At 34.9% G+C, this 23,815-nt stretch overlaps 1 protein-coding gene across 1 annotated transcript in view; it reads left to right on the top strand.

Moving 5' to 3' along the window:
* The window catches only part of LOC100168855 (low-density lipoprotein receptor-related protein 2), a 67,095-nt gene that overhangs the window by 20,837 nt on the left and 22,443 nt on the right, over window positions 1-23,815 (top strand). Inside the window, exons 2-10 of the mRNA XM_001944182.4 lie at window positions 16,561-16,710; window positions 17,403-17,534; window positions 19,596-19,856; window positions 19,965-20,216; window positions 20,290-20,406; window positions 21,337-22,272; window positions 23,056-23,193; window positions 23,297-23,506; window positions 23,598-23,793. Of these exons, the coding sequence (XP_001944217.2) occupies window positions 16,561-16,710; window positions 17,403-17,534; window positions 19,596-19,856; window positions 19,965-20,216; window positions 20,290-20,406; window positions 21,337-22,272; window positions 23,056-23,193; window positions 23,297-23,506; window positions 23,598-23,793 (2,392 nt within the window). The remainder of the gene's footprint in view (window positions 1-16,560; window positions 16,711-17,402; window positions 17,535-19,595; window positions 19,857-19,964; window positions 20,217-20,289; window positions 20,407-21,336; window positions 22,273-23,055; window positions 23,194-23,296; window positions 23,507-23,597; window positions 23,794-23,815) is intronic.

Raw genomic sequence — 23,815 nt, 5'->3', positions numbered from 1 at the left:
CGTGTGTGTGTGTAATAATTACACTATCACAAAACTATAAAAGAAGGCTGGATGCCTGGATACCATAAACCGTAAACCGTAATTGACCGGAGCGACTACTGGTTGGTATAATATTATAGGTTAGGTCGTTAAGAGGTATGTACCTACCTAATATGCACCAAACTCGGTAATAAATAATAATTTAATAAATTAATACGTCAACGATGACGATAATATAATAGTAATAATATACTAATATAGATGGTCTATACAGTATAATACGACCGGAATGTACAATATCGATGAAAGAAAGTGGCTCGTTAATTAACGAGAGTATTATTGTTATTTTAATAATTGCAGGGCGCGCTTTCTGTACATATATGTATTACATACAGCGTGTTTCAACTTCATTGCGGATGTTGAAAATAAAATAAAATAGAAATATATTAAATGTACCTATTGGATTTCGTGTTACTTAAAGGGCCGAGATAGTCTAAATTCGAATATAATTTATGTAAACATTGAAAATCCTACAATTACTCACGGTATTTATATAGGTAATAAATATTTGTTTAATAACTATATATCATCACATACTTTGTGATTTTACATATTCCATCAATCTTACGAGGATTATGATAGGTACCTACTACCTATAGATGATATTATATAGTTTTGCGTGAGGTATCCAAGACGGCTGCGGCCAGTGCCACTGCATCGCACTTGCGTCAATAACGATGGACCAAGGACGTCCGTTATCGATCCACGTACGACGTATACATAATATTATAATAATATTATACACCTTATATAGCTGCAATTATTACTGAGTGTGCAAAGCACACATACTCGCGCACGCGTATTCGAGACATTAACGATTTTTTTTTTATAGTCACACGGATGTTTTCTTTTTTTCCTATACATCTTTTTATTATTATTTCTCGCCTCTCGCCGTTCAATGGCGTCGTCGGCTTACCATGACAATGCGAATTTCGGACGTTTTCACGTAGGTATATACCTGCCTACCATACCTATATATACCTGTCGCCGGACGACTAATCTCGCCGGGCAATTATTCACATTGTTGAGCACACGTCGTGTTCGTCGTCACACAACGACGGTGCATCCGTGCAGGAATACGACCTCGTCATTATTATAATAATTTATAAGTTTATAAAATATGCACCTTATACATTGTATTAGCGCGTGATAAAGTTTATGGCAGTTGCAACAATAACTGCGCAGTCTGCAGTGCCGTCGTCCCGTCGAATTTCCGCCCGACAAGGTCGAGCCCGTATGAAATACCATTATAATATCAGTGCGTTTACTTTATTATGAAGATTTTGGCTCCACCTTCGACATTCTCTCGCCCCAGTGAGACTTTGCCGGACCTGCTCGCCTCCAACAACCCTTAATATATATTAAAGGATCGAAATCACGCGAGATTTAATTATTTATCGCCGTACTGCGACAGTAATATGTGTATACACAAATAATGTCGTGGAATAGATTACCTATATATGTTATTATTATATAAGGTATTATAATATTATTAAAATATTAACGATCTATATAGCCATATATAGGAACGTAAAGGTACCTGTCGAGATATTATATTATTGTATACAGCCGACGAGGACGAGCGTCATACGTGCAGCAGACATCCCGCGGCGACGGCCACAGTTTGTTTACATAGCGCGCGAGTCCTTGACGGGAGATCGAAGCGCGTGGCGTCAGCACCAAATTTCTATCGACGCTCAAAGCTATTGTATCGGCGTCGTTGAGACAGGTCACAGTCGTCGGTATAATACGGTCAACTGCGCCCGGGCAGCGTTTAGGGGAGTTTGAAAGACAATCGTTGCCCCAGTCGCCAAGTGCCAAATTTGAAATATTTTCATAAGATTCAATAACAATAATAATACAATTTTTTATTATATTACGAGTAATGTTTTTTCAAATATAAATTGAACAACTTTGCACTGGTTGCACTTAATCATTTGTGATCGATTCGATTTTACATTTTTCTGTTAGAGCGATTGATGTTCGTCCTTCTTGTACATTTTTTCCAGGCATATAGGCGAGTCTATTATATCGTTGGACCAATCTATAATCAAAATGTCTAGTTTGACCTATATATGCTCGCGATATCACCGTCGTATATCTACAATATAATATAGGAGGAGCGCGCACGCTACATGAACATAATTACGAAATATTCGGAATTCATAATACCGTGTCTATTACGTCTATGATGGCTAATTTAAGAACGTACCTAAATGAGCAATTGCGTACCAAATCGTAACTAAAACCTCGGTAGGTATAGGTACATACGTAGTACATACGCCCGAATAGATGCGGATCTTACATTATAATTTAATAATATATTGTATTATAAGCGCAGCAGTTCTTCCGCACCTTTTCGTTCCTCGACAACGTGATATTATTGTGATTATTATTAAGACCCTCGGGCGCAACGTCGGTCGATTCGTTTCGATATATTACTATAATCTCGTGAAAATAAGAAAATCGCCTGTGCGCCCTGCACGTCCGTTGCATTCAATACCCGCAACGCACGTGTAAGTGCATAATATCGTAGACAACGAAACACGAATAGTTACATAGTTGTGGAATAGCTATTATACGTACATTACGTCGCGTTTGTATATTATACTTCTAGACCTTATAATTTCGATACCTGCATCGCGGTTTGTGTTTGTAGCATACATTGCATATTATTGCTCAACAATAATTTATACAAATTTAACGACAATAGTGTAAATATAATATAATAAAATAATATAATATGTGTCTGGCGCGGTCGTAACACGCCACCGCCGTCTCTCGTCAGCGCGGCGATCGTGCCCCGAGAACGTTTTTGTACAAATCGCTCGAACGCAACAATTATTATTATCGCATATAGGCTGCACACTCGTCCGGTGTTTTTGCTCTGAAAATATAATATATGTATATATGTCAGCCTGGAACAGACTATATATTGGTCTCGCGTGACGGACTTGTGCAGTGCATATCAAAGTACCGTACCGTTTTGTGGCAATAACTACTGCAGCGGGATAATAAAACACGATCGTGCGCGTATACTCTCTGGGATGACTGTATAGGAATATTTTTGTGCTCGTTGACGGCTCGGTGTATGTATACGAAAACGTTATTCATCGCAGTCGTTATTTTTTTCGCGACTTTCAACGCACACTCTTGTCTCCTACAGGCCTATTATGTTTATATATTATATGTTTAGAAATTATAGAAACCTTCTATTATTTAAGGCTTCAACTATACCTCGTGGCTCACACACACTCACATATATATATATATATATATACACACGGCGATTTCCACGAGTTCCATGAGAGAGAATATGAGTGAAAAAAACTCACCGTATCACGAACAGTTATTATAATTATCCCGCGCTTTTCGATTTTCGCTGACCGGGAGCGCGACCTAATAACACGCCCGTTCGAAAATCTATAATAATCGACGCATTGCGATTGCGTCACACCATTATTGATCATTATAGGGGGAAAGCACTATATGGTCGGTATATAGCTATTATAAAATATATTTAGGTTTTTTTTTCATCTTAAAGCGAAAATAGGCGACGCACAATCGGCGGCATCACGTGTAATATTGTAATAATAAGATATAATAATAATGACTCAGGATCGCGTATTCTATATAGGCATGTATCATTTGGTCTGTGGTTTTACGTATGTGTCTTACCATTATGGTACGTACGCTGAAATAAGTACAGGTGGACCGCAAAACCCTGCACGTGCAAGTAACATGCGTACGGTAAACGTTATAATATGTACACACGTGGGCCAGAAAATGTATATATTTAAATTGTCAGGTTTTGAGCAAGAGAGATTTGATTTTTTAGACCATCATTTATCTTTATAATATATCAGATATATAATATGTTGTAAACGGAGTGCGCAAACCGTGAAATTCGACACGACCTCTCGATATACCTACGTAGGTATACCTATTATATAGATAGGTATACTAGGTGTGATTGGTGTGAATAGAATCTATATTTTATGTTGTAGATCATCGTGGTATGTATCAACAAACGTTGTAGTTTGTCGATGATTCTCACGAGTGTATATTATGTATTTATGTATATCGCACTACACATAACAGTGTCTCTAGTCGCTGGCGTTAAAGTCACCACCGCGTGCAGTGTGTTTTCGATAATCGATTTCGTTCAACATCTCAACAGCGCTGCAGTAAACACGCGTTAATTAAACATTGTGTTTACCAGGTCTTAGAGGTACTTATACTGTTATTATCTTGGTTTTTATTAAGCTGCAGTATATGGTTGACGGAAGAACGAAAACTCTACTTTTTATAAAATATTTAATTCTTGACTAGTTTTTTGGTGACATGTTCTTAAACAATAAGACGCCGAGCCATTTTGCTATTGATAGGCCTTCACAGTTTGCAGTAAAATCAGTGGGATATATTCCACTGCACATGGCCATAGTGGAAATGGCTGTTGATATCTTTGATGTACGGTGGAATAAAAATTCCCGGAATACAATATTACTGATAACTCAGCATTTCTGAATTAAAGTGATTCAATAAATATTTTTAAAACGTATAGAACATTATTAATATTTAACTACACGTGTATATTAGATAGATAGGCAACTTATGATTTTATGAATATATCATATTATTAAAATATTTTATAATAGGTAGTTAAATAATTAATAACTAAGTAGTAATGAATCTTTAAAAATAAAAAATTAAATTAAAATTTTTGTTTTGGAGATTTTTATTCCAATTACCATCTTTAATTCGGATTATTCCATATCAAAGTTTCTAAAAATATATCACTACAATATAACATGTAAAGCTCGCTGATAATTTTTGACTAAGGCACTATAATTTATATTATACCTCAATATTATCACTTAATTTCGGGTGTCTGCACTTTTCAGTATATACACTATAGTATACACGCGTACGCCAAACCGAGACATCCGAATTTACTGTTGCGCCCTCTCGAGGCGAGATTTTTTACCGTTAGACGCGTAGGATTTTTGGTTTGTATGATATTATATATAATGCAGTAGGTATTATTATTATTTTCAATGCGAGTCGTATCTTTAGCGTATTGCGTTTACAGCGATGTGCCTTATCTCCGCAACCTCTATAATATTATTTATTATATAATATAATTGTACACATTGTATTTTGTAACGTGTGTCGACGTCGTGCGCGAGCTTAGTGGAGGGGGGGGAAATAATTTAACTTACAATAGTCCATAGGTCTTGTTGTTTTTCGAAAAATTCTACCGCTCGCCGGTGATATCAAATGCACTGACCGGGTTTGCTGTACGCCTAAATGTACCTGTATACCACAATCTTGCGACCGCGTTAATGACGTTTTAACGATAAACACACATATAAAAATATTATTGTAAATACGTGCTTATATAGCGGCTTATGTGAGCGTGTGCGTACACGATTCGGCGGCGGCGGCGCAGCGTCGTGTACCCGAAGTCGTAGTCCCCCCTTCCCACAGCGTTTGTTCTCCCTGCCGGGTACGAAACCAGTTAGAGGTCGGCTCCGCGCAGATGGGTGTGACCCGGGAAGCCGGGTGAATGAACTCCCGGTCGCTCTCGGGCTGGATGCAGGTCATGTCTGTGTGTGTTGTGTGTGTATCTACGAGAAAAGAAACCAAAAGTACAGAAAATATCGACTAGAAAATATGTCATGTCGACGATGGGGATAGGTCGATGGTCGAGAATTATTAAGAGCAACCTGACGGACGACGGTGTCTTAAGTAGTTATTTTTTTCATGTCGTTAACTTTTTTTATAAATATCTTATAATATTAATCTATACATTAATACTATTTTCGATAATTTTTGTCAGTACTTTTTTTAACTCGCGAGTCATGTCGATATTATATGAAAATAACGATATCATTATACGTACTATTTTATGTGTGGCGGCGGCGCCGTCCTTCGATATCCGCGCAGCGCACTATTGTGGATGGAGTGCGCGCGCGCGAGCTTGCGTGTGTGTGAGATACGTTTCCTGCTATTACCGTGTTTAGTGGCCCTTCAACGACGTTAATGTAGGTAACTCCGTAAAACTGTTTTCCATTCGTTCGTCGACAATATTGCAAACTGTCTGCATTCCGATATGATATATAGATTAGATTTTTATTGACAATATTGTACCATTACAGCACTGGAGTTTTCGTTGTTATTATTATTTATCTGATAACAATATCGACATGGATGAGAGGACCTTACCTGCACGACCCATCCAATCGGTAGTCCACATAATGTTTTATTGGTATATGTCTGCAGCTAAGTAGCTATGGAATATAATAACTATATTGTATAGTCAATACAAAATGTCACGCAGTACCTATGGAAAGACACGAAACAGTCGGCTCCAAATTACAGTTGGAAACATATTCCGACTCTGCGAATGTAGCCATGTAGGATATTACGAATAGTAGATGGACATTTTACACATGATTGTTTTTATTTTCCTAAAATCGAGTGATTGTAAATTCATGTTGTCTCATATAGAGTATCTATATGTAGGCTATAACATAGTTTAGTTTTAATTTAAAATGGACAAAATAAAAATGATTGAGTCATCGCATTGGTGGCACTATTAAAAACGAATCACACAAATATTTTTTTATAAAAAAAATTAAAATTAAAGAAGTACCTATGTGAACATATATTAAAAAAAAAAATTTAGTTAAAGATGTTTAAATTAATAATTATATACACCTATTTTTTTACTTTGGCAGTTGTATATTTTATTATTATTTATTACTATTACAATTATTATAATCTGGGGAGAAAATGTCCTACATTAAATTGTTCGTAATTAATGTAGGAGTATGTAAAGTAATGTATGATATCACTAGAATTTTTATACCATTTTGTAATAACCATTACGCACACCCGTAATCGAATAGGTATAAATATCTTAACAAAATTGTATACGATTTACCGATGTTTGACCGTGCAGGGGTTCGACTATTTCGTATTTCCACCGTCGCGGGCACTCGGTTATTTTCATTTTTTGAACAATAAACTTGTGACGTTTTTGAAATATATCATTTGCACGATTTCGACAACCCCACAACACGCGAGTGTGTATAATATATATTTATTTATTAAATTTATCAAATAATATACGCCCATGGTGGGTCAAGTACAATAGCTATAGTGCAATATAAAACGTATAAAGGTGCACATAATATGAAATAATTAAGAACATAAGATACCAATTATTAGTTAATTAATACTAAACTTCATATTTAATACATTTTTTTACATTTTAACGTTTTAATTTTAACTTACCATATTTTAAGGAATCACAATTATTTAAACCGTTACAGGAGTTTAAGATTCGATACGGGGGGCTAATTAGAACAAAAATGTTCAATATGTAGTAACGACGAAAATTACCTACAAGTCACAAGATATTCTTTGCAATAAATTCGGGCTGTCAATGTAGGTAGGCATTAAGTACCTATTCATTAAAATTGTTGTCTAGATTTCAATGAGTTCACATTATAATCATATTATATTTGCATTGACGCCCAGCTTCTGAAATCAGATGACCAGCTACATTAATAATTTGTATGCGCTACCATAATATGCTATAGGTATACTAAATATCATGAAAGGCACATATAACTTCTTCGCTTATTATTATACCTAATATCCGCGTAGTAATAAGACAATAAGTGGCCGTATAGAATTAATACAAGAAAGTGAAGTTTGGATGTTCTCAATTACATTTTGACCATACGAAAACCAACTTGAACGAAATGATAATAATATCTCATCGTTTTAGGTGTTCCGCAAAACTGCAGCAGTGCAGCGGTTCGTTCGAGGTGTCTCACCAGATGTGGTGTAGTGCATTACAATTTGTAATACAATACATCTACTTATATTATTATTCTATTCTCAAGATTTTCTGGAAATTCTATATCATTGCCGTCAAATGTTTTTATAATGTATACGCTTTACGTTATATTTTTACGTCCATTAGTCAGTCCACTATAATAGTCGGATGCCTAATGATTTGAACCTAATGGCCTATAATGTTCGGTTAATACATTCTCCAGCAGTCTAGCGCATGCGTGTAATCGGTGACATTGATATTTCGAAACGTTTCGTATTTTACTTTTATAATAATAAATATTTTGTATTGACGTTTTAACATTTATGTGCGCCTATTTTATATTATAAAATGATATTTAATAATATCGTGTTTAATCTCGAAATAGAAAATATACACGCGAAATTTGATCGTTGAATGTTGAGTAATATAGTATGTTAAAAACAAAAAAAATATAGTATTAATAATACCAGTTCGAAAATGACGTCACGTACGGAAAATCCACTATTCAGGTCGTTAGAAAAGAAGACAAAAAAAAAACGCCAATTATTATGGTCTTATATATTCGACGAGTATAGGTGATTATATTATATTATATATAAATATATGCGTTATGGATTTGTTTTTTCTACTGCTCTATGTATAGTATATTATACATTATAATATACCTATGGGGTTTTCTCTTTTGCGAAGACGAAAACAGTGTCTGTGAAAACCATTATAATCGAATTTTTTTGGACATTTTTTGCGTTTTTCCACTATTATTGCATTACACGTGCAATTTCTCAAGTTAACCTATATCGTTATTACACGTATGTATATATTTATGCGTGTACCTATATATATATATATATATTATAGCAGCATGGATACGTGGACTGGAAAAAATTACGAATCGTTACATTGTTGTGGTAAATTTGCTTTCACTTCGGATGACACCGAAGAGAGGTGAATGTTGTGCGTTCTTTTTTTTTCTTTTTCGTTTTATATTATTGTAAAACCGCGACGGCCGCGCGAAAAGAGTACCTTCAACCTTCGCCGCTCGTCACGACTATTATACGCGTTGTATGTACCAAATGTGTATTTGTGTGAGTATGCAAATGTTATAAGAATAATTTTGATAGGTATTTCCGACAGAGAGCACGCACGAAGGGGTGTTATGGATGGACTAGGAGTATGAGTAGAGAGAAGAGAAGGAGCTAGAACGATTTTTTCATTTTGTTTTTAAGATATGCGAGATGCCGAAAGATATAATGAACACTATTGTATTTGGTGATTGATTAATAGTATCATATTGTTTATAAGACTCATTGTTTGTGCGCGAGAGGTTTTTAGCCGTCCTGGCGGTGCACGATTCGTCGATCAAATTACCCATATTATTTTCGTACTTATATGATACAATAATATTATATCTTCATCAACAGCAGAAACACCAGTTTAAAAGTTTTTAATTTGGATACCTCCTCGTAACCATATAATAACTCTACTGAGAATTTTTTTAATTTTCACAAATAAATTAAAATCTGCAAAATGTAGTTATATGGTTGTGTAATTGAACAACAAAAAAAAAAAAAATGCACAAACAAAAATGTTAAATTGCTAAATGAAATGACTTTGGTACCTATATATTGAGTTACGGAACATTATATCATCAAATGTCTGTTTATCTTTGTTATGTTATTACACTACCGATAAAATTGTGCTTGGTCAGTTGGAAATTAATCTGTTATCATCACTTTGGCCATGTTGTATTATTTTTAACTTGTATTGTATTCAGTGTTTTTATAATTTTAAAATCATAATTCTTTTTATGAAAAAAAGTACCTAACAAAATAATGGGATATGATGTACCAATCTATCATCGTTCTTGGCATGATAATTTTCCATTTAGTCATTATTGATTTTCATTATTATTATACCTACCTATTGATTTTCATTCTCATAAAAAATATTATGATAGACTTTTATGTTTATATTTTCAGTTTATAAATGTGTATTATTATTTCAAAAATTGGTTGTATTTTCTATGAGAATAATGGGAAAAATGATCCGCTTTAGGTCTTAAGTACGGTTGAGTTGTGTTTCTAATGCTTCTTCTTTGATGGTTTTTTTTCTCCATCGCGAACGCACGTACAATATTTATGCATTTATTGGAATATCACATATGATTAACGCATTAATGCGGATTGAATATCAACATTATCATATATTGTATAAGTGTTAATATTTTAAGTACGATCAAATAACCCGGTTTTAATTTTTTTTTTATATTATAATATACAGGGTGTAACAGATAGAAGTATAGAACTGACTTTTGAAATAACTTTTGTTCTAATCAATATTAAAATTTTTTTATATATAATATTATCTATAGTCACTTGCGCCACACATAATATATTATACAACAAATTATTTTTATTTTTTAACACTGAAAATAAAAAAAATTTAATTTAATTTAAACTTTTTTGGATATATTCAAAATAGCCACTTTATGAATCTGATTATAAGAACAATTTTAATAGTAAAAACATTCATCTAAGTCAAGTAGTTTATTTTTTAGAATTTTTAAAATATCAATATTTATTTGATTAAATGAATTTGGAAGGTAATAACTCTTTTCAAAATATTTTTTTTTGTGAATTTGTTGACATGATGAGTATATTTATTAAATTATTTATTAATCATATAATTTTAACAAATTTCGTCATAAGTTTAAGTAGCATTATTTTAATTTTATTTTATAAGTCTTTCTATTACACCTTGTATAGCTGTATATTATATTATTATGGCATCTTGAATTCCGTATAATTTGTATGTCACGCAAGTAGGTAGGTACCTATATAACTTGATATCATGCCTGTGTAACGTTTAATGGATGTCATGTGTGCATCCCGTGATCATTGGGTATAATAATTTCTAATACAAAGTCGGGAAAAATATAGTTTACGCGCTGTCGATCTGCTGTTGTAGTATCGTTTTGTGTACAAGGCCAACAAATTTTTAACGCGCAAGGCCAATTATTAGATGAATAATGATGCTAAAAAAAAAAAATTGCCGAATATAAGTTAAAAAAATATGTAAAATAGAAAATAACACCTACGTTGTTAATATTAATGGGTACATATTTTATAAAACTATTCGTCAATATTTTATGAGGTAATGCAAACCGCGAGTTCGTTATTTTTAATATATTTTAATAAATAAAATTCTGTGTATAGATAGATTGTCAAATATATATTGTATACAGCACAAGGTGATCAGGGTTGACAATATTATATTTATAGGTACATCTAGTCCATTCTAAATGGAAAATACATTTTACGATACCCTTTAGCATGACAAGGTCGCGTATAATAAATTAGGACTAGTAAAATAATTACATTACTTATTATATTATTATTTTTTTTTTGATAAAGATTAAAATAATAATTTAACATCATTATACTCGAATACTATTATGTTAGTTTTAATAGATTGCCAGTGTATATAGGTACGAGAGATAAATAATATAATTAGTTACAGTGCGTATAATATATGATATGATATGTAGAACATAATGCTGTTGTTGATGTATACAAGATAATAATATTTTATTTTTTTAATCACCATATTCGTTAGGGATTTTATTATGTACGATAGCGGTATGACACTGAGAGTTTTGTGCTGTAACTTAATAATATGTACTGATGTCAAATATTATACTTCGTATTCCAACGGGGTAAATAATATTAATTTGATATTTTAAACTAATATTTTTATACGTTAAAAAATACGTCAACATACTTTCGAAAAAATCTATAATCATCGCGTGCATTATTCACGATATATTCGTATGCCTAGATATTATTATATGTTGTGAATATACATGCCACATTGTATTCGAAATGTATGGATATTTTAATTAAACTTTAAAATATATGTATATTATATCTTATTCTTATATTATAAGGGTAGGCAGGTTTGTAATAGACTAGTGAAACTCATTTTTATGTTGTAAAAAAATAGCATTGTCGAATACTGATAGATAATGTAATCATAATCCATAGATAATAATGCTTAAAAATTATACTACATTTGGAACAGAACGTGCAAATTATTGTATTTAAATCATTTTCTCTGACCACATCCAATTTATAAACGAATGCTGTTAATTGTTATTATGAACTTATAATACTATATAATAATATAAGCGCGAATCTATGACCGGGCATGCGTATATTGATTAGCGATTACCTGTAAATTATATACATATATAGGAACAATTATAATACTATTACAGTCGTACATGGTATATTATGCTATTATATTCGTTTGAGTCGCTTACAAGCACGGTTCACGGTAACATGACCGCCCCCCCCCCCTCAAGCCGTATACCGCGTATACAATTCGCTGGTAACATAATGGCCGGTTACTTGTCTGCAAGTTGGTTTGGTGTCCAACTTTGTGGCGACACGATCCTATATAATATTATATAGAGCTAGGGGAGAATCATATTGTTATAATTGACTATACATTACTATCGTGGACGTCTGCGTACAGTGTACAGGTAGAAGCAGGCTAGAACCTCTCGTAAACCTATTTCAATGATCTCTCATCGACAGCAGCTCATCGTCGAGGAGAGCTATATGTACCCCGCGGCGACGACACAATATGCACTCGAAAGTGTTAATTAATAATAATGTATATAATATTATGTTTGCCCGTACACGCGACGATGGATGACGTATATTATATATTATTGTGTTAACACCCTGCGGTAGCGTGTTCGTGTCAAAGGCTGCGTTAAAATTGTGCACACATATATATATAGGCTGTGTATAATTTACGCACATCAGTAGTGTCTGATGAATGGGTGGTTGGCACAGAGATAACATTATATTATTTGCCCTAACGCTCTTTATAATTAATATTCTGTTATTGGATACAATGTCTTTATAGTGCTGATGCCCGAAATAATTTCGTAAAGAGCTAAACGTTGTTGTATTTATAAAGGATGCAGCCGTGCAGGTATTATTATAAGGGGAGCAAAACAGAAGTTGTACGTAGCAATAAACCCCAAGAATAACATTTTATCAAGCTTTGAACAAGCCTTCTCAGCCCTCTCCCCCCCTCACACACACACACAAAAAACGAATTCTCAATTCACTATTTTATGTTGTTCCTATATAGATATGATAGACTAACAAAGTTTACAATATATTATTAAGTAAAGTAAATTATGCCGGAGAAAGTCTTCGTAGACGACTTCACAACGGCCGCGTGGCACGAAATGGTAGGTCTATATTATTACACGCACTGCGACACCGTGAAAACGTTATTTGATTGTAGGATTGTTGATCCTATAGGATATGCACATGAATATAATATGACGTATTATATTATTATATATATATATTACGTAGGTATTTACATATAATAATATATTGTAGCTTCTGCGAACCGGCTGTATAAAATATAATATATACATAAGGTACCTATACTTTATATCTACGTATTATGTGTGTTCAATTTTCCAGCGCCATAATATATAGTAGAGAGGGAGCTAAGACACTTTATATAGTTTTTTTACGACAGGGTGTCGGATTCGGACAAGAAAAAAAAAGTAATTTGAGAAGTGGATAATATCGCGGTCGATATATATATACCTATACATAAGATTATAACAATACCACGACCGTGACAGAGAGATACGTAGATTCTCATGTTTACATATATATATATAATATTATGTGTGTAGATAATAATTAATAATAATTACGTACCTATGGTACGTGTATACTAATATATATTATTTATTGTATTTATGGGTATTAAATATGATCGCGACGGAATGATTGATACGCCTGAAGTGCGTTCAAAAAATATATATTACATAATGTACTGCACTTGCACAGCTTGTATTTTTCTCAGTCGATATATTACATTGAATATTGAAATACCTTCCTCATTTAATGTGTACAGTTTTCAGTCATCTATAGTCAATAGTCCCAATAATATTTTCTATTTGTTTAATGGCAACTGGTATTTACATTTTTTTACTCTAGCATAGGTATAGTAAAAGAAAATTATAATTGCGTTTGAAATTCTGATTTACTTATGTACAAAAAACTATTTATGATGTATTTACCGATAAAATAATTAGCAAAACAAAAATATTTCTAAGTCAAGTATAATATTAGTAACTGTATTTATATTTTTAATAACGCCACGCCGTGACAAGTCGAATGACGTCATATTATTATTATACACAATTTATAATCGAACTTTTCGCGCGCGCGAACCGCAATAATATTTTTGTAGTGTGGGTTAATTCGCAAACGACCTGATTTCGCGCCCGTAAAATGCGGGCCAATATAACAATAATACAGTACAATTAATTACAATATAATATACACTCATGAAACAACATTTTTTTTATTGATGTCCAATTACAGTAAAAAAATAAACGTATTTTTTCCCCTTCAAACAATACTAGCGCACGCACCGCACTCATACCGGTGGCGGTGACTTCGTCCCATATAAAAATAATATTTATGTATGTGTATGTATGTATATATATAATATATATATAGTACATACATAATATAGGAATATGTATAATGTATATAAATACGCTTATTGTGACCGTGTCCTCTGCCGCCGCCCAGTTCCAGTCGATTCATTGGTTCGCAAACCCGTAAAAATCGCGCACTGCAAAACATGTTATGTTAAAAATTGCTTGTATTTTCTGAAAAATATCTATAGCTGGTTTACAATAAAATAATTTATTATACCATGTTTAACCTACCTTATTAAGTGTGACCTACCTTTATAGTTATTATTTATACACATCATAAAATATAGGATATCGTTATATATATATATTTGTGCGTGTATAGTGAGCAGACTTTGGTTTAATAGGTACATCATACATAAATAATCAATATACGTTATGTAATATGAGATCAGTCCCAAGCCTTTTTTAATCTACTCGAAATTTAATTTTACTGTGATCCTGATCAGGCGACAAAATTAAATTCTTGTACCTAGGTACTATATACAACAAAATGTTATTATAATTTATAATGTTATTGCTATTGAACTTAATATTATCGTTTTATTTAACACTCAATACTAATTAAACCTTCGACATAATATTCCATACCTAAAACCGTTTAATTATAATAGTTATTATTACATAATTATGTATATAATATACGATACGATAACATAATTTTATTTTTCGTATACGAATATCGGTCGATGTTTCTTTTATTTTTTTATTTTAGGTAATAACGTATTATAAGGTTTACTTTTTCTATTACTAAAATCAGATGATAATAATTATCATAAATATTTATGATAAATAGATTTTAAACTATCGCGTTTGTTAATTATTAAATATCAAGTATTTTTACACACAACTGTTGAGTTAAGTTATTGAAATTAAAACAACTTCATAAAGTTCTAATACGTAAGCTACCCTATTTTTAACAGTTTCGTTGAATACGTTGGTTACACTTGCTAGTATTTAGCAACACCCAAAATCCATATTCAAACTTAGGTAATTATACATTTTTTCAATGTGTATATTTTCATGTTATAAACGTCATCTGAAATTGATTACAAATGATCATCGTCAAATATTCGGGTCGTGTCAGTAAGTCTATAGATCATGTTTTCTATTACGACTGTCAGTCGTATATTATTATATACCTACCCATGACTAAATATAAACAGGCACATCAGCAAGATTCTTCTGCATGTAGCTGTGCCCCAGACTTGGAATAATCGAGTTCTTTATCATCACCCCAATGTATTTTGGACATAAATTATTGTTTATTCCTAGTCTGGGGGCACACATAGAATATATATTATACAACTAGTATAGTTTTGTACATCTATACAGCACACATGCGCAGTGATAGGAAAAATACGCGAGTTTGCTGACATGACTGTTTATTTAGTCATGTACCTTTATACTCCCGAGAACGTCACCACCTATGTGTCTACTTAAAAGTATAATATGTCACATTGTCATGCCTAACAGTTTTACTATACATCGACGCATATATTCCTGTACGTAATACATATACATAATAATATAATCGTGTCCCTAAGGTTTGAACTGTATAATATTCATGTAAAAACAAAAAAATATAGATATATACTTCCCGTGCACGGGCGTAAGTGAGATGCGTCCGGTTCGATTATTGTTGCTATTATTATTATAATCATTATCTTTGGACGACGACGACCAGAGCAATGGCGACGGTGCGAGGTATTGCTATACCTACGACGTGTCGTACATGCATAATAATATAATATATATATAAGTGGACGTACCTTGGTGATATATTTTATTACTTACCTGTAAATGTATACATAATATATATATTACCGTATAGCCAGTATTATAGGTACACATATTATAATAATACCTATATATTATACGTTTCTGGCGTCCGTCCGTCCGAAAGGTGTGCTCGAAACACAATGCTCTCTTGTACAATATAATTTATATACCTTTATTCGATATTATATCGCGGTGTGTTGTTTATTGTGGACCCGGTGCAGGAGTGCCCAAAGTGTGCGTGCCCGTGTCCGGTCTGTTTTCTTTTTCGGGTGTTTAGATTTTGAATTGTATACGACTAGTGTGTGTTAATCGTCCTGTTCCCGTTTTTGTGTTACAGTAGCCGCCGAAACGACGACCGGAACTCCGGCGACGACGACATGCGGTCCGGGCATGTTTCGATGCTCGGACGGCAAGTGCATAACTTCCGACTTGCTGTGCAACATGCAAAAAGACTGCGACCGGGGAGAGGACGAGTTCCAGAGTTGCCGTGAGTGACAATACTATTAATAATTATAATTACCGAGTACAGAATAATATGTTCACAATTTTTACGATTAGATTAAATTCTCTCGTCGCCCGTGTATATACTATATTAACGACTGCTGCTGCCCAGGTGGGACTTTTGATTTTATATTTTAAGAGGTATTAGTCTGGTATAACTTTAAAATACGTACTGAAATAAAACGTAAAATGTTAGAGTGGGGGGGGGAGGGGGGTTATTTTGTAGTGTTTGAGAAAGCAACCAAGAAGGCTAATTTACATTTTACATACCCTGAGCGGAGGGGGGTTCTGATTCTTTTCGTGTCCACCACCAAGTCTTTCAATATTTAATTTTATTACTAGTATAACCTGAAGTGTAATTTAATAAGAATTTCTTAAAAAAATTTTTACTGTTTGAACTTCAAACGAACGCTTCAATATTGGTTGGTTTTCTGGAACTTTTATTTTTGTATACAGGTAACTCTTTCAGCCCATTGAATACTTTTTTATAATAATGATTTTATGCTTAGGTAGCTGATTTAATTTCGTGGTTAATGTCGGTGACACATAATATTTATTATAATATAGGCACACTGACCCCGTCGTTTTTGACACGCTGTGTATTGACGTACTGTACAGACTGGTCAGTGACGGAGAAAAACAAATAATAATTTCGTATCCTGTTTGATTTTCCATTAGCTCCGCCCGAGTGCGAACCCACGCTGTTACCATGCCGTCAGTACCATTGGAACAAGACGTACTGTTACCCACCGCACTACCGGTGCGATGTTACTGTTGACTGTGTGGATGGCTCCGACGAGGCCGATTGCAGTGAGTATAATATACCTACTACTTTACCCGAACTTTTTCCGTACACGCCTTACTATTATACCCACCAATGGTTTGATCGGTAAGTATGTAATATACAAATATCGAGTCCCCTATGGTGTTATATGCATATTACATGTTGCCATTGGTCATTGTTTGCCATTAGTATATTTAACACTATAGAAGGGCTTAAAAATATTGACGAGTACATCATTTGTAGGCTGTATGTAAGAGTACAAACAGTGGTAGTAAAGGTATATCACATATTAAAAGAGCTTTTAACAGGTAATTCTTGTTGAACTTGAAAATTCAAACTATACATCATAAATATATCTAATTAAAAATGAATTGACTATTCCAATTTAATTTTAAATAACAGTCACAACTCACAATATTATAAAATATATTATACTAATTGCTACATCAATTTGAAAATTAAATATTACGACCGTAAGATGTTAGTCTACCTACCTAAAAGTTAGGTAGTTAACTACTTGCAATTTTGAGCACTGCAATCTATGTCTTCCGTGTCATTATATTAATAAAGGGGCCTATAATTAACATTTTTTACGTTTATCCTTGTTAACAAAATTTGAGATCTATTAATTTTTGATTTAGGCGCAAATAGCCCAATTTTTTTGGGGGAGGGGAGACTAAAGCTTACCTCTTATAATATTTTAAAAAAATGATGTAGGTATGCTTAATACTAAGTACTGACTTTTGAATTGGGTGGACTTGGCAGAAATTTGTGGGGGGCCAAGTCTCCTCAACTCCCTCCCCCCATATTTTATCCAATTAATTTAATAGAAGATTCTAACATATTTTATGATATCAAATATATGGATATTTTTCAAAATTAAAAAAAATGTTTAGTTGCGAAGTGTCAAGTTTAGTTCTTTTGATTCTCAATATTTTCCAGTTATAATGTTAAATATGCTGATGCAAACGATACTCAACTATCTTACAAAAAAAGACAAAAGTAACAATATTGATACGCGCTACGATGTACCTACGGTCAATTTAATATTTATATACATAATATGTCATATTATATATTGAATCGATTCGTCCGCAGTGTTTACAAATGCATTATATAGCAGCTAAGGTTCTCGTGCTTAAACATGTACATGTCCGTATGCGGCCGTCAACGGTTTGAACTAATTGTGATTTTAGAAAAATCCTACGTAGGCTCGCTAATATATTATTATTATTTTACGCTCCCTCTCCCGGGTGCGTCACTTTCGAGTGTCCGAGTGCCTGTGTACATAACGTGTTACAGTCTTATATGGTGGTCTGTCGGAAGAAAAAAAAATAAAACAAAGCAAGCGCCTCGCACGCGCATTTCTCGCATACGATCCGTTTACAAATTAGTCGGTTCGATAATTATAGTGTTTAAGTAGGTACCTAGGTATATAATGTTATCGTCATCCGCGCAGTGCTGCCGGTGTAATAACACCGTCGTATTGAAAAATACGCAACGATCCTCGGCGATGAGGCTTTTTCCAACATAAAAAACGCGATTTGGACTCCCGCCGCTCGCGAATGTATACGGTGGCTGCAGAGAGGGGAGGGTACTTATTAAACGAACTATAATGGTAAATAACGAGTTTGCAGAGAATTTTCAACGATTCTAATCTAAAAGTCGATTAATGCGTGCAGCTCGCATAAATAATAACACGGCTGTATACCTACTTTATATATTATATACATTTTCGAAATAAAAAGTAACGGCAACCATCACACTGGGCTTAATCGTTTCATCACGTCTGTGTACGAAAACAATTTGCGGAAACGAAACGAGACCACCGGTCATCATTCGTCGTCGTTTTAATTTTAACCTCGTGTGTCGAAACTCACGCTAAAACGCCTATCTGTCGTGTATCGCGAAGTGTTTCGATCTCCGCCGTGCTGCTCTCCTGTCAATCACGCTTCGCGATCGATTTCTTTTTTACGTCGCACCCGCATCGATACCGGGCCGTCGTGATTTATCTCTGAAAACACATAATTATACAGCACGGTATATTATATTGTTATGATGTACATTATGTGCAATTTATTGCTTAGCGTACCGAAAATGCCAGACTGAAGACTTCCGCTGCGAGGTGAACGGTCCGGGCACCGGTCCATGTCTGCCCAAGCCCAAGCGGTGCGACGGTTACTTCGACTGCCGCAACCACAAGGACGAGGAGAACTGCGGGACGGCCATGAACATGTCGTGTCCACTAGATAAATTCCGGTGTCTAAATGGGCAAAAGTGCATCGATCCGAAACTGAAATGCGACCATCAAAACAATTGCGGCGACAACAGCGACGAAGAAAACTGCAGTGAGTATTACAATATATATATACCTACATCAATATTATGTGGAGGCGATGGACACATCTCTTGCGTTTCCTCTATCGGTTTCGATTAAACGTTTGTTTTCCTAAAAGATTTCGCGGCTTGCCACGTCGGCCAGTTCCGGTGCGGCAACGGGCTTTGCATCCCGCTAAACTACCAGTGCGATGGGTACGCTGACTGTCACGACGGCACTGACGAGTTGAATTGCACCGCTCTGGCTTGCCCGGGAAAATACCTCTGTCCCCAGGGTGGACCGAACAAACGGCCCAAATGCATAAACAAATCACAACTGTGCGATGGACATAAGGACTGCGAGGATAACGCCGACGAAGAGGCAGCGTGTTGTAAGTGTTAACAAATTAATTAATCGTTGTTCTTCCTCGTTTTATATTATATACTTATGTGTCTTGTTCACAGCGACGCTCAGTTGTCCGGCTCTGGGCTGCGAGTACAAGTGTCAGGCATCACCCACCGGTGGATCATGTTATTGTGCGGAAGGAAGAAAAATCGCAAACGATTCGAAGACGTGTATAGGTTAGTAGGGTCATGAAGTGTGACGTACAACTATACAAGTCACTAATTACTTTGACGAAAACGACGTTTTAGGACAATGAAGACGTTATAATTTCATTAGTCATTACGCTTATCTTTATATATTTCTAGTTAGATTTAAATTGCATAAAATAACTTCCGACAAAAAAAAAATTAATTTTTGCAGTATTTTATGTTTAAATTTCATTATTCTATAATCTATACCAAAGATGATTATTTTATCATTGAACACTTATTATTTCAATAAATATAAATGTTTTTGAAAAAAAATGTTTTCATGGTGTCTAGTTGTTAAAAAACAACTATTAAAACAATTAGGTATATAGGTATATATTTTTTATATTTTTTATCATGAACATTTTTAAAGTTTTAAGTGTATCGAAATACCTAGTTGGAAAAATATTCTGCTTTGGAATATGTAAATTAAAACTGTATATTGACATTTAAAAAAGTAAAAAAGTAAAAAATGTTAAGGATAAAAAATATTATAAAATTTATATAATTTTTCTAAATGTCGTTATTAAATGACTAGAAACCATATATCAACATTTTTTTTCAAAAACATTTATACTTTTTGAAATAATGATTGTTCAATGGTAAATGAATCATCAACTGGTATATTAAATTTGTTTCAACCAATTATCCGAGTAAAATGTTTTCCGTTCCCTATCGGATTTTTACAGGTTGACGTGGCCCGCGTGCAGAGGGCCTCGACTAACCACCCGTTAAGCTAGCTAATTAAGGTTTCGAAATGTTATATAATTACGATACCTAATACTATACAATTTCCTTTCAAAAAAAAAAAAAAATAGAACAACTTTCTTCGAAATCCATGATTTTCGTCGAAAAACGATGACGAGCTACTATTGACTTGAATACCCATATGACGTGATTGTCGTTATATATTTTCAGATCGTGATGAGTGCTCCGAATGGGGATTCTGCGAACAAATGTGCAAGAACTCTGAAGGATCGTATACGTGCAGCTGTTACCCCGGGTACGTGCTGATGGACCGGAAGAAGTGCGTGGCCAACAACCGGACGCAACCGTTCCAAGTGTACTTCGCCCAGGACAAAAACATCATGAAAATGGATTCCAAGTACCAGAACCAGGTGGTGGTGGCCAACGCGACGTCAGCCAGCGGCATGGACTACCATTACGCGTTCAACACGCTGTACTGGTCCGACGTAAAGCTAAAGAAGATCAAGTCGGTGAGGCTGCTGGACGCGGACAAGTTCGTGCGCGACGGCAACGCCATGCCACCGGAGATAACGTTGCCCGGCATGTGGGAGCCAATATCGGTGGCGGTGGACTGGGTCGGCAACAAGCTGTACGTGGTAGACGGTGTAGGCCAGAAGGTGGACGTGTTCGAGCTGAACGGCCAGTATCACGCGATCGTGCTGAGTAGCAACCTGACTAACCCGTCGGACATCGCGCTTGATCCCACCCAGGGATACATGTTTATAGCGGACGGAAACCAGTTGATCCGTGCCAACATGGACGGCAGCGACACCAAAGCCATAGTCACCGACGCCGTGTACAAGGCGTCCGGTGTGTCGGCCGACATTCTTGACAGGCGGCTGTACTGGTGTGACTCATTGCTGGACTACGTCGAGACGGTCGACTACGATGGAAATGACCGACACCTCATACTCAGGGGACCGCAGGTGCCGTCGCCGTCTCGACTGGCGGTGTTCGAAAACCGCGTGTACTGGTCGGACGGCACTAAGCAGGGCATAATGAGCGTCAACAAGTACGATCCGGCCAGCGTTTCGTCCGTGTACAAGAACCGTGAAATCAAAGACCCAAAATCGGTGAAAGTTGTCCATTCGCTCGTCCAGAGGGAAGGTAAGATCGTAAATATACGTGCTAATAGTGCGTTATAGCTGCAGGAAGGTAGGTTAGGTTACAGGTGTCAATTATTGCCATAGTTATTGAACGATCGGCGGACAAGGATTCAAATGTAGTTATTCAAAAGTAGCCATAAAGTATAGGTGTACTGTAGTTGGGATTTGACACGCAAAAGAAATGGCGGAGGTACTCTGATGAAACAGAAAATTTGCGTCCCTAGCTAATTATTAATTAATATACCTAATATAGTAACCGCGGGACCTCTCATTTTATTACACCTTACATTTTTTCATCAAATCTTCACTTGATAAACTCCAATGAAGATATTTTTCATTTATAACATTGTTTTCTAATGTCTTATGGGACAAATGTTCTTGGACTTATCGTATTTGATCGTTCGTTGTTACAAGGTTATAGATCTATCCACAGCCGTGGTAAATACTTAATACCCACAATCTACGTATTAAACGTAGGTAATTATTACATACTTATCATGTATTCACGTAAACTGTATTAGATATCAATAATTTGAAACGTTTTGGGAATAGTTTTTTCTTTTAATCGTAAAAACAAAGACAATTACTGTACTTTTGTAGAGAATCCTAAATAAAAGTAGTCCTATGTGTCGTCATAAGAAAAAAAAATGTAGAGGTACGCCAAAATATCTGAAAATTTAATTGTGTACCCAGTCCCTTAGCCTAACTTAACCTAACCATCAGCCGAGTACTAACTGTAATGCTATAAAGTATAATATTTACTATCGGTATTTTGTGTTCACAGTATCATCACCTTGCAGCAAGAACAACGCCGGTTGTCACCACATGTGTATCGTGACTAGAGGCAGCGACAATTTGTTAGCGCATAGGTGCGCCTGTAACATGGGATATCAACTTGCACAAGACATGCACAATTGCATTTGTGAGTATTTAATATAATATCTGAAAACATTATGTTCTGTTTCGTGTATTTTTTGCAAATATTAGCGTCAACGTGTACCTGATTTTTTCGTTTTTAATTTTAGTGGTCGACGAGTTTTTGTTGTACTCGCAACAAAGGTTCATCAAAGGTAAAGTCTTGAACAAAGTTTCGCAAGGGTTTACTGACGCCATACTGCCGGTGTCGTCGAGGAGAGCCAGGTTCGTGGGTCTAGATTTCGATGCTCGTGACAATTACATTTATTATTCGGACGTTCTTCAGGATGTTATCTATAGGATACACAGAAACGGGACAGGTAAGCGTTTACACACCTTGTTGTTATGTAATAAACACATTTTTGTGAAGAAACCATTGTGTACCAGTGAATAACCATGAAATATTTGCAGGTAGAGAAATTGTATTGGCGTCACAGAACGAGGGTGTGGAAGGTCTTGCCGTCGATTGGGTGGCCAAGAACCTGTACTATATCGATAGTAGAAAAGGTACACTGAACGTGTTAAGCACTCGCAACGTGACCAACAAAAGAGTGCTATTGAAGAACATGAAAAGACCCAGGGCAATTGTTGTCCACCCTAACAAGGGGTAAGTGTTTTATATAAAAATA

The sequence above is a fragment of the Acyrthosiphon pisum genome, chromosome A1 (assembly GCF_005508785.2).
Source record: "Acyrthosiphon pisum isolate AL4f chromosome A1, pea_aphid_22Mar2018_4r6ur, whole genome shotgun sequence".
NCBI lineage: Eukaryota > Metazoa > Arthropoda > Insecta > Hemiptera > Aphididae > Acyrthosiphon > Acyrthosiphon pisum.
The sequence above is the reverse complement of the archived record's forward strand: the minus strand, read 5'-3'. Positions and strand labels throughout refer to the sequence as shown.